The sequence below is a fragment of the Physella acuta genome, unplaced genomic scaffold (genome assembly GCF_028476545.2).
Source record: "Physella acuta isolate Inbredline_101_S28 unplaced genomic scaffold, ASM2847654v3 ptg000163l, whole genome shotgun sequence".
In the NCBI taxonomy this organism is placed as follows: Eukaryota; Metazoa; Mollusca; class Gastropoda; family Physidae; genus Physella; species Physella acuta.
This window is the reverse complement of record NW_026731682.1, coordinates 59,226-72,891: the sequence shown is the minus strand read 5'-3', so window position 1 is coordinate 72,891 and position 13,666 is coordinate 59,226. Positions and strand designations below refer to the sequence as shown.

The 13,666-nt window shown below is 35.2% G+C and overlaps 1 protein-coding gene across 1 annotated transcript in view; it reads right to left on the bottom strand.

The window, feature by feature from the left end:
- LOC131935890 (importin-9) overlaps positions 1 to 13,666 on the bottom strand; it is a 65,925-nt gene that overhangs the window by 13,675 nt on the left and 38,584 nt on the right. The window contains exons 16-18 of the mRNA XM_059292617.1: positions 5,647 to 5,795; positions 5,133 to 5,258; positions 515 to 587 (exon numbers count right to left, since the gene is read on the bottom strand). Coding sequence (XP_059148600.1) covers positions 515 to 587; positions 5,133 to 5,258; positions 5,647 to 5,795 — 348 coding nt within the window. The remainder of the gene's footprint in view (positions 1 to 514; positions 588 to 5,132; positions 5,259 to 5,646; positions 5,796 to 13,666) is intronic.

Below are 13,666 nucleotides of genomic sequence, written 5' to 3'. Positions count from 1 at the left end.
AACAAATAACTGCACCGAGTGCGTGAAAGTTGCATTTGCACCTTGGCTGGGTGTTTGGTTAGATGTTTGTGTAGTATGTTTGTTTAGTGTTTGGTTATGTTTAGTCTGTTTTGTTTTGTCGCCTTTAGTTGTTTTTTATTTTGTAGTGTAGAATTACTTTTTTTTTATTATAGAAAATTTGTTTCCATTTAATGAATTTTATAAACTGTTAGCTTTTATTGTTTTCTTTTAGTTTAGACTTTAGTTTAGACTAAGGTTAGGATTTTAATCAGACTTGCACTGACCCAGATAGTTTAAGCCTAGGGAAGTAGATAAGTCATCATCCTGTCACGCCTTACATTGGCAACAAATTTTAAAAAAAACTAATGTCGCTTTGTTGGGTCGTGCATAAAAGAAAAAATTTCAGAACCCTGATTGTAAAGGGTTAAACTAATAGCTGCTCAGTATAATCATTAAACTATAACTTAAAAACTAATAGCGGCTCAGTATATTCATTAAACTAATAGCTGCTTACCATAATCATCTTTAAGTTGAATAATTTGATCCAAGGCCACAGATGTGAAAGCTCTTAAACATTCACCACCACTCTTTAAAAGGAAATAATATTTAGGATAATTCATGGCACCATTTATTTACATTAAGTTAAAAAGTTGAACCTACCAAAATAATGGCTTTCATTTGATATGATACAACCTTGTATACAGTATGATTTGCACCTGACCTTGAAATGTGGATCCAACATTGTAAATGTGCAAGATTTATTTGTGCATACAGTGGTATTTCCATATTTAACATTACTGATATTAACTCTTAATGTTGAATTATATTTATTAAATTGAATTCAAAGTCTAAGGTTTGAAAATTTTTTTTCCAATATTTCCATATTTGTTATTTTTTAATGCTGCAGAGCTGCATTCAGTTACATTTGTTCATACTCTAACGAATAAAAGTAAGCTTTTGTTCTCATTCAAAGCTAATCCAAAATTTGTGAAGAAACTGAAACAAATGTGCCACGTCATCCGGTGGTTTGGACACCCTGCTAGGGGAGGTAGGCCTTAGGAGCACTGGGAATAAAAGCTTGTAATCCATGACCCCCACACAGCACCAACAAGTAAATCCACCTTATTTACCTTTGTGATAAGGGTGGATTAGACGCTGGTAGCTGACACAGTTTTTCTCTTGTTTTATAAACAAGCACAGGTCTGGGGGGGGGGGGGGGGGTGGTGGCTGTGAGACCAAAACCAAATCAAACTTCAAGACAAATGTTTTATTAGGGTGTCCAATCATAAACCCCCTGGACATAAACCCTCCGCTACATGAACCCCCTGGACAAAAACCCCCAATTGAGGTTTATATAAGGAAAAACCAAAGATGATGAGAACCAAAATTAATAATTAAATACAAAACAAACATTAGAAAAAAAACAGTATTTTATTTTTATTATAACTTTAAAAAGACAAGATTATGAGCAATGGTAAGCTCATTTAAAGTTTTGACAAGTTAAAATTCGAGCGCTGCTATCAATATATTTTTTTTCATTTTTGGTAAACAGTGACCTGAATTAATCTGTGTACAATTAACCTCTTGGAGCGATTGTTCCTTTTTAATAAAGTCAATAAATTTCCAAACATCTGGGTGGCAACATCCCAAATTTGACTGGGAACTTCTGTGCCAGCCTTCAACTGAGTTATTTGTTTTTGGCATATGGTCTTCTGCACGTGTGTGCATGTTCCAAATGTCAAGTGGAAACATAGGTTGTCTTTGACCTCGACGTTGTGGTCTGCCAATATAGTAGTCCTCGAAATAGTCTGCAATTGGCATTGCTTTTTGTTGGAAAATTTCCGATAATTTATCAAAGGCATAACTAATGTGTTCAATGGGAACAAAAGCCAATGATTGATTTGGTCCATGCGAATGTTCATTACAACGTCCAACAAGCTGTTCACCATGAATCTGTATCTTAGCTTTGCATTCTGCCTTGTTGCGTCTTTTGGCACACTCAAATGACACAACACCATTCGCCAAATCTTTTTGCTTGACATAAACATAGCCTTCAAAAATCACCTTTAAATAGCCTTTATTAGATTGAACGAACTCCATTCCAGAAATGATAAGATTTGAGGAGAAATAAATTTCATGTTATATTTATACCATGCTTCTGTGTGCCAAGGTGGATATCAACCAAGTTTCCGCCGGTGAATCCCTCACATCTTTTGAATTGTTAAGAATGTGTTGCTTTGATCCGCACGGCTCCCACATGTGGATGACCTATATCTAAGGTGTTGTCGGTGCCCCATCTTTGATCAAATACAACCAAGGTCACTCCTTGACTTTCTAATAGCATGCTTATATGTAGAAACTCTTTTCTTAGTCTTTAAAAAAATAAAACTAATTAAATGTTATTTAGTTTTTCTTGGTTCTCATCATCGTTATTATTTCCTTATATAAACCTCAGTCTGGGGTTATTATCCAGGGGGTTTGTGTCGCTGGGGGTTTGTGTCGCTGGGATTTATGTCGCAGGGGTTTATGACGGGGGTGGGGTGTTTATGTTCAGGGGGTTTTGGACCGGGAGCCTTTATTAGGATGGACCTGTGCAAGTACTGCTGCTAACATTAGGGTCCACCACGACCAATTAAGGACAATGAGACTCAATTGGTGACATATGATACATATGGGGGCCTGTACAAAAGCCTGTAAAAGACATATGGGGGCCTGTACTAAAGCCTGTAAAAGACATATGGGGGCCTGTACAAAAGCCTGTAAAAGACATATGGGGGCCTGTACAGAAGCCATAGTGGTGTGAAGGAAGTAGGGGGGGGGGGGCTCTAAAGAAGCCTGTAAAGGAAGTAGGGGGGCCTGTACAGAAGCCTGTGGTGTCAAGGATGTATGCCCTTTTGTTAGGGATGCTGGAGTCATTAATATTACCAGGTTCTGGAACATGGTTACATTTGGAGAGGGTGCTGAATGAAAACTTAATCACCCTCAGCAACTTGGAGATGCAACCCCTGGTTTGTTTACACTGAAAATGCCCATAGGGGAGCCCTGGTGCAGTGGGTCACGTGTATGCAGAAACCCATTTTTACTTTCTCGTATATATGAAGTATAGAGAAAATCTTGTGGCTGGGGGGAGGGGAATAAAAGTTACATCACAGTTCATGCAGACGTTATTACTAATGTCTAGATAACTGTGACCTCACAATGACCCCTTCACTTGTTTGGGAGAAGGGGGCAACCGCATGTGGAATGTTGTTTTCCTTAAGTATTTCCAAAAAAACTATTCTCTAGATCTAGGAACTAAATATCAAAGGGGAATAATTCTAGGCTACTCAACAAGAGTAGACCTAAATACATTACTTTATTATTATTCTTTTTAAGCAACATTAACTTTCACTATTGACTGATAGGACTACTATTTTAGTAGTAGTTTAATTGAAAACATGCAATTAGATCATGAACAGATTACACAAGCATAATGTTGGAAACAAAATAGTTTCATTTTAATCAATTATTTAGAAAAATTTAATTTTATGTGGAGCGGGTTAGGCAACCTTAGAAAAGTTTTTTTCTCTGTCAATTTGGCTAGAGAAAGTTAAATATAAACACCTATCTATATATATAATTCTCTACGTGGGGACCATAAAGACACCACCACATAAGGGCTTAGCTTAGCCGTTCCTACCCCGCTCTCTAGGCCCATAGAAATATTGAGTACCACATACGTATTTGGGGTCACTGTGGGTTGACACATACGTTTAGATATCAGTGACTAGTTGTTACAAGAAGGAGCCCGACTTTGGATTTAAAATACAGATAGACAATTTATACCTCAACTACCACTCACACACCTCCCACTTAATTTTTTGTTATGACTGCCTGCAAACTTCATAAAAAAATAGCAGGTAAAATCAAGAACTCAATATTTCTATGGGCAATCCGTATTTCATTAAACAATTTTAAATACGCGCAACACATTCACAAAGTCTGAGGTCTAACAATTCGCGAGAATTCCAGACTTTTTAAAGTCTGGAATTCACTTCCCTAAATTCCAGACTTTTTAAAGTCTGAAATTCACTTCCCTAAATTCCAGACTTTTTAAAGTCTGAAATTCACTTCCCTAAATTCCAGACTTTTTAAAGTCTGAAATTCACTTCCCTAAATTCCAGACTTTTTAAAGTCTGAAATTCACTTCCCTAAATTCCAGACTTTTTAAAGTCTGAAATTCACTTCCCTAAATTCCAGACTTTTTAAAGTCTGAAATTCACTTCCCTAAATTCCAGACTTTTTAAAGTCTGAAATTCACTTCCCTAAATTCCAGACTTTTTAAAGTCTGAAATTCACTTCCTTAAATTCCAGACTTTTTCCAGGCTTTCCAAGATTTCAAAATAAAATTGAGGTTTCAAAACTGAAATGGTAGAGTTTGTAGCTAGCAGTTTTAAAACGGAAGGTGAATTAAATACAAGTATATAATTTATAACTAGACAACTACGCTTGCGACATAAGCAGGAAATAAACCAGGTTCAGGTGATGTACATTTTCTTCATAAACCAGGTTCAGGAGATGTACATTTCCTTCATAAACCAGGTTCAGGAGATGTACATTTCCTTCATAAACCAGGTTCAGGAGATGTACATTTCCTTCATAAACCAGGTTCAGGAGATGTACATTTTCTTCATAAACCAGGTTCAGGAGATGTACATTTCCTTCATAAACCAGGTTCAGGAGATCTACATTTCCTTCATAAACCAGGCTCAGGAGATGTACATTTCCTTCATAAACCAGGTTCAGGAGATGTACATTTTCTTCATAAACCAGGCTCAGGAGATGTACATTTTCTTCATAAACCAGGTTCAGGAGATGTACATTTCCTTCATAAACCAGGCTCAGGAGATGTACATTTTCTTCATACAACTGCAACAATTAAGAATACATTTTTTCAAAATATTTTTGTCTGAAAATATTTAGAATATATAAGCAGCAATGTTCCGATTGAACATTCAAATTCTGATCAATTTAGGAAATGTGCCAAAACTTTGTTACATCCTGGTTTAAATACTGCCTATATGGCTGTTTTCATTTTGGTCTCAATAAATTCTACCAACAGAAAGATACAAATGAATATGAAATCAGCTTACCTGTAGAGTGGAGCTATCATCTGTGGTAAGCAAAGCATGAATGACAGGCATAAAACAGGATAACATTGTGTCAGACAAGGGTAGGGGCACACTGCGAATAAGGCAGGTTACCATCTCAATGGAAACCTTGGTGGAAGAGAAAAACTGTTTTTACAGGATTGACACTGATGATAAAAGGACAAATCTAAACTTGCAAACATTCAACATACCAAAACTAGGTGGAAGAGACATTTCAAAAACTGTTTTTACAGGATTGACACTGATGATAAAAGGACAAATCTAAACTTGCAAACATTCAACATACCAAAGCTAAACTTGCAAACATTCAACATACCAAAACTAAACTTGCAAACATTCAACATACCAAAACTAAACTTGCAAACATTCAACATACCAAAACTAAACTTGCAAACATTCAACATACCAAAGCAAAACTTGCAAACATTCAACATACCAAAACTAAACTTGCAAACATTCAACATACCAAAGCAAAACTTGCAAACATTCAACATACCGAGACTAAGCCAGGAGAAAGCTTTTCTGAATCTGAATTGAGAATACTGTTGAGGGTTTGAGTGAACCTGCTTTGTATTGCAGCAGTACAAGCAGGGTTGGCAGCAAGCACTCTCACAATATCCTGGACTAGTGACACAAGAAATGGATCTGAAAAAAAAATGGGTTCAGCTACATTTGACAATATCCTAGACTAGTGACACAAGAAATGGATCTGAAAAAAAAATGGGTTCAGCTACATTTGACAATATCCTAGACTAGTGACACAAGAAATGGATCTGAAAAAAAAATGGGTTCAGCTACATTTGACAATATCCTAGACTAGTGACACAAGAAATGGATCTGAAAAAAAAATGGGTTCAGCTACATTTGACAATATCCTAGACTAGTGACACAAGAAATGGATCTGAAAAAAAAATGGGTTCAGCTACATTTGACAATATCCTAGACTAGTGACACAAGAAATGGATCTGAAAAAAAAATGGGTTCAGCTACATTTGACAATATCCTAGACTAGTGACACAAGAAATGGATCTGAAAAAAAAATGGGTTCAGCTACATTTGACAATATCCTAGACTAGCGACACAAGAAATGGATCTGAAAAAAAAATGGGTTCAGCTACATTTGACAATATCCTAGACTAGTGACACAAGAAATGGATCTGAAAAAAAAATGGGTTCAGCTACATTTGACAATATCCTAGACTAGTGACACAAGAAATGGATCTGAAAAAAAAATGGGTTCAGCTACATTTGACAATATCCTAGACTAGTGACACAAGAAATGGATCTGAAAAAAAAATGGGTTCAGCTACATTTGACAATATCCTAGACTAGTGACACAAGAAATGGATCTGAAAAAAAAATGGGTTCAGCTACATTTGACAATATCCTAGACTAGTGACACAAGAAATGGATCTGAAAAAAAAATGGGTTCAGCTACATTTGACAATATCCTAGACTAGTGACACAAGAAATGGATCTGAAAAAAAAATGGGTTCAGCTACATTTGACAATATCCTAGACTAGTGACACAAGAAATGGATCTGAAAAAAAAATGGGTTCAGCTACATTTGACAATATCCTAGACTAGTGACACAAGAAATGGATCTGAAAAAAAAATGGGTTCAGCTACATTTGACAATATCCTAGACTAGTGACACAAGAAATGGATCTGAAAAAAAAATGGGTTCAGCTACATTTGACAATATCCTAGACTAGTGACACAAGAAATGGATCTGAAAAAAAAAATGGGTTCAGCTACATTTGACAATATCCTAGACTAGTGACACAAGAAATGGATCTGAAAAAAAAATGGGTTCAGCTACATTTGACAATATCCTAGACTAGTGACACAAGAAATGGATCTGAAAAAAAATGGGTTCAGCTACATTTGACAATATCCTAGACTAGTGACACAAGAAATGGATCTGAAAAAAAAATGGGTTCAGCTACATTTGACAATATCCTAGACTAGTGACACAAGAAATGGATCTGAAAAAAAAATGGGTTCAGCTACATTTGACAATATCCTAGACTAGTGACACAAGAAATGGATCTGAAAAAAAAATGGGTTCAGCTACATTTGACAATATCCTAGACTAGTGACACAAGAAATGGATCTGAAAAAAAAATGGGTTCAGCTACATTTGACAATATCCTAGACTAGTGACACAAGAAATGGATCTGAAAAAAAAATGGGTTCAGCTACATTTGACAATATCCTAGACTAGTGACACAAGAAATGGATCTGAAAAAAAAATGGGTTCAGCTACATTTGACAATATCCTAGACTAGTGACACAAGAAATGGATCTGAAAAAAAAATGGGTTCAGCTACATTTGACAATATCCTAGACTAGTGACACAAGAAATGGATCTGAAAAAAAAATGGGTTCAGCTACATTTGACAATATCCTAGACTAGTGACACAAGAAATGGATCTGAAAAAAAAATGGGTTCAGCTACATTTGACAATATCCTAGACTAGTGACACAAGAAATGGATCTGAAAAAAAAATGGGTTCAGCTACATTTGACAATATCCTAGACTAGTGACACAAGAAATGGATCTGAAAAAAAAATGGGTTCAGCTACATTTGACAATATCCTAGACTAGTGACACAAGAAATGGATCTGAAAAAAAAATGGGTTCAGCTACATTTGACAATATCCTAGACTAGTGACACAAGAAATGGATCTGAAAAAAAAATGGGTTCAGCTACATTTGACAATATCCTAGACTAGTGACACAAGAAATGGATCTGAAAAAAAAATGGGTTCAGCTACATTTGACAATATCCTAGACTAGTGACACAAGAAATGGATCTGAAAAAAAAATGGGTTCAGCTACATTTGACAATATCCTAGACTAGTGACACAAGAAATGGATCTGAAAAAAAAATGGGTTCAGCTACATTTGACAATATCCTAGACTAGTGACACAAGAAATGGATCTGAAAAAAAAATGGGTTCAGCTACATTTGACAATATCCTAGACTAGTGACACAAGAAATGGATCTGAAAAAAAAATGGGTTCAGCTACATTTGACAATATCCTAGACTAGTGACACAAGAAATGGATCTGAAAAAAAAATGGGTTCAGCTACATTTGACAATATCCTAGACTAGTGACACAAGAAATGGATCTGAAAAAAAAAATGGGTTCAGCTACATTTGACAATATCCTAGACTAGTGACACAAGAAATGGATCTGAAAAAAAAATGGGTTCAGCTACATTTGACAATATCCTAGACTAGTGACACAAGAAATGGATCTGAAAAAAAATGGGTTCAGCTACATTTGACAATATCCTAGACTAGTGACACAAGAAATGGATCTGAAAAAAAAATGGGTTCAGCTACATTTGACAATATCCTAGACTAGTGACACAAGAAATGGATCTGAAAAAAAAATGGGTTCAGCTACATTTGACAATATCCTAGACTAGTGACACAAGAAATGGATCTGAAAAAAAAATGGGTTCAGCTACATTTGACAATATCCTAGACTAGTGACACAAGAAATGGATCTGAAAAAAAAATGGGTTCAGCTACATTTGACAATATCCTAGACTAGTGACACAAGAAATGGATCTGAAAAAAAAATGGGTTCAGCTACATTTGACAATATCCTAGACTAGTGACACAAGAAATGGATCTGAAAAAAAAATGGGTTCAGCAACATTCAGATATAGATTTCTTATTTAAATCAATTAAAATTTGACAAGGATTATCAACAGGTATCATTTTTATTTTTTGAATGAATACATTTTGGTAGTCCTAGTAATGCTTGACAATCTAAACAAAAACCAGTAGGATTTGAAAACCTCTACTTGTCCCCAGTTAGGTCACAGTAGTCTAGACATCAGTAAGCCTTTTTAATACATCATAGAATGGACTGTTACGTGACTTTCATTCCACCCCCCCTAGCTAAGAGCTACCAAATATGTACTTGGGGTCACAATAAGTTTAGATATCAGTGAAGGTACATAAAGGAGGGGCAGTTAGTCAGCCCTTATTGTCAACATTGACAAATATTTCAGAAACAATTTAACGGAAAGTGAATTAAAAATACAGATAGATAAATTATACCTTAACTAATGCTCACATGCCTCCCCCAGAATTTTTTGCTATGACTGAAACTCAGATAAATTTCATGAAAAATAGTGGGTAAAAACTGAGAGATCAACATTTTTATAGGAGATCATTTTTTCATTAGATAACAATTTTACATACCTGTAATACATTCACACAACACAAAAAAAAAAACTACTGAGGTCTAACAATCTCCTCCCCCTCCTCTCCCAATGACTTTGTGACTCAGTGGTGGGGCTTCTACTGTGACCCAGCCAAAAACGTAAAACCGTGTAAGCCTGTGCGATGGGGAAAAAATTGACAGAAAAAAAAAATAGCCTTTCTGTTAGTCGGAAAAATGGACTTTGTGGAGAAGTTTTGATTCTAAAACTAGATTCCATACCAAAAACTAGGGACTGAAATTCACTTTTCAAAATTCCAGACTTTTTCTAGAACCTTGAGCTCACTAAATACTTTACACTTGCACTACGCTTTTTCAACCTGCTTTTGTTGTGGGAAAAGGTAGTGTTATTGAAAACCATTTTAGTATTTTGTCCTCCAGAGTCCAATACCCCAGTTATACTCACAGACATGCCTGCACCTGTCAGCCAAAAGTACAAACAGTCATGAGTAAAAATAGGAATTTGAAGCCAAAAAGAGGAACATATACGCAGACACTACTTTACTAAGTAGAAAATAAAAATAATTAATAAAAAATTAGTCTAATGACATTAGTGGGCTTCTAGTTATATATAACTAGTCTCTTTGACATAACATTGTTGATTTGACTTCCTGGCTTGCTATGTTCTAGGCCAAAGGTTCCCAAACTAGGGATCGCGAAGGGCTTTCTGGTACACTAAACCTTAGCAATGAGAAACAAAACATTAACATTTAGAAGAATATCTGAAACTCCGCTTTACTAACATTACTGGAAATGGAATAGAGAAGAAGCAATGCGTACTGTATATAAAGTTTTTCTCAGTCACGAGTTTATGAAATATTCAAAACTAAAACGTCATTTTGAGATGAGTCATTCGGAACACACCAAAAACAATATAAAGTTCTTTCATCAGCATGAAGCTAGTTGCAAACATCAGAGGCTTGATAGAACAGGAAGTTTTCACCAAGGAAACACAGCTTTCGTGAAAGCATCAAATGAAGTCGCGATAGAAAATGCCAAGCAAAAAGAAAACACAATAGGAGAAAATCTCATCAAACCCTGCATGTTGAAGATGGTGAAATAAATTTTGGGCATTCCAGTGCAGTAAAGATGCAACAAATATCTCTGCCTAACAATACTACTCAGCAGCTTATAGCAGACATGTCCGTAGATGTTAAATAACAAATTTTTAATGAAATCAAGCTTTCACCATTGTTTGCTTTTCAAGTTGAAAAATCAACAGACGTGAGTTCGTGTTCGCAGTTGCTGGTCTTCGTCTATATCAAGGGTCGGCAACCTTTCGAGACGGAAGAGCCAAAAGTTACAATTTATAAAATTTCCCAGTTTTTAAACAGCCACTAACATTTTATGTTAATATTTAATATGGATTAGGTGAATAAATTTTAAATAAATTTAGTTTAGGCCCCTAAGTATGAAATTATATCTATTTATTTTGCACAAAACATTAAATTATTTTAGCTATCTCTGCTTGTATAAAAAAAATAATTATATAGCTTTGGTGCTATCCCTACCCAATTTAGAAGCTAATAACTAAAATGCTACATCACTCAGGTCAAATTTATGAATGCTGACATATAAAGAAATGCAACTTCAATAAAATAACATTCACTATTGAACAATATTCGAAACAAAGTGTGGACATTGGTAGTGGAAAGCATGGAACCATTGCCACGGGACTCTCAGCTGTCCTTATACACTTTATTCCATCTATTCTCAATGTTTTTTTATTTTGTTTTAGTGTTTTATCTTGTTCGAAGGTGTTTTTTTTTTTATAGTAATATATATTAATATTATTTGTGCAAGGAACTGAAGAGCCGCATTTTGACATCAAAAGAGCTGCATGCGCCTCGCGAGATGCAGGTTACCGACACATACTCAAGCAATTTGAACTTGTCCCTTGATTTCAAGGGATCCTAATTTTCCAACTCGATCAAAAGACTAATGCTTTTATACATATTTTTAGAGCAAATTTATTCAGAAATCCAATAATTACGAAGAATGGACAAAATATTACTTAAGAACGTATTAATAGTTGTGTAAAATATAATAAATAAAACAATCATTTCAATTTATATTGTATTATTACTTTTGTTACCTTGCAAAAATTCAGGAAATTTGTTGCTTCCCCTGGTTAGTATCAATGTTTAAATGGGAAACAATTAAAAAAAATTATTCTCTAGTTCAGGGGTCGGCAACCTTTTGAGATGGAAGAGCTATAAGTTAAAATTTTGACCATTTCCCATTTTTTAAAGAGCCTCTGACATTTTTATTTCAATATTTTATTATTTGATTAGGATTAGATGAATAAATTTGATTTGTTATTTAAAATAAATAGCTTTAAATATGAAATAATATTTATTCATATAAAAACATACACTTGTTTCCATTTTGGAAGCTGTACATTTTTTATTTTTTTTATACGGTTAACACCGGCTCAGGAGGTGTCTCCCATTAGCCATGCAGGCCTCAACACCGCAAACTCCGACTAACTGGCTTGGATATAAGTTTGATTACCGTGTATCTGTCACTCCTGTCCTTTGGTTCTCACCAGGCTTATCTTCCATCCCACAGAGCCCAGGGTAAACTCGTACCCCACCGTCCAGTACCCGGCTCAACAGTAGGAAGTTAATAAAAACTACTCACTCACGTCAAACTAATGATTACTGACGGATAGGGAAATTCATTCTAAATTAACAGTCCCCATTTAACGATATTCAAAAAAGTCAGCATTTGGGCAGTGGCAAGGATGGAGTGGTTGTCACGGGGCTGGCTACAGCAGGACTGTGGGGTTGGGCCTGGTGCCCAAGCGGCAGTCAGCTGTTTACTCTATACTCCACCTATTCTCACTGTTCTCTGATGAAGTGTTTTTATCCTGTTTAAATTTAATTTTAATTTAATATAATTTTTGTTATGAGATTTGAAAATAATATAACCATTAATATTTGTGCAAGGAGCTGGAGAGCCACATCGTGACACCAAAAGAGCCGCATGCGGCTCGCAAGCCGCTGGAAATCTGGAGCCTTCAAACAACTGTGCAAAGACATTAATATAGATCACGAGGTTCTGCTTTTCTGATGTACAGTACGCTGGTGGTCAAACAAAATGTTGTGAATCATATTTTTGAATTGAAATCTGAAATCAAATTGTTCTTGGAAGTGCAAAGGAAACTAGACATTTTGATATACTTAAAACGACATAGAGTGGTTGATATATTCGAACATCAACATAAGCTTAATCTGTAGCTTCAGGGAAAATGAATGAATATTATCACTTTCCATGATAATCTCGGGGCATTTTTATCAAAATTGCAAAACTGGCAAAGAACGTGAATCTGGGAAATATTGAAAATTTGAGAAACTCTGCAGTGTGGTAGATGAATCTGATTGTGAGATCATTAAAATTTTGAAAGGAGCGATTTCTGGGCATCTAGAATCTCTTGAAAAAAAACTGTGGCGCTATTTCTCTGAGCTGAAAGAAGAAGAATCTGCATTGACGCATTACCCATTCTCTTCCCTTGATGTTGCCAGCATTCCCAATGAATTACAAGATGAATTCTTTGATTTGCTAAATGATTCCGTGTAAGATGAAAAACTGCACACACAATTTTGGTGTAGTTTTCACCATTCATACCCAAACAAAAAATTGATTGACTTTTCGAGAATAGATTTTCAACACTATTCTACGATTAAAAACAAAGTTAAATAAACCGGGAGTGATCTCCCCTAAACTTTCTCGAATATTCTTATATAAAATAACAGGGGATGGGAACTCGGGCTATAGACATGATTTTTAATCCATTTTAAATACTTAAAGTTTTAAAAATAGAATAAAATCTCGTAGACAAATTAATTGCACACCAAGTGAACGCCCAATAAAAAAGCGCATAATAGTGCGCAATATTATTAGTACTTTTAAAATTTACATTAGTTTTTTGAGAAATCGGAAGTAGCGTAAATTACTACTTCCAGTCAACGGAAATTACTCAAAATTTAACAGAAGGTAGAGGATTAGATCTTTTACTTACATGTGAAATTTCATTTATCTATCTGAAATAGTACTCAAGTTATAGGCTTTTAAAAAATTCAAAGTAGGAAAAGTACCACTTCCGGTTATCGGAAATCGCTCAAAAGTTGATACGGATCTACGATTTTGATAAAATACTTATATATGAAATTTCATCAACCTAGCTGTAACGGTACTCAAGTTATCGTGTTTACACACGGACAGACACACACACAGACAGACACACACACACACACAGACATA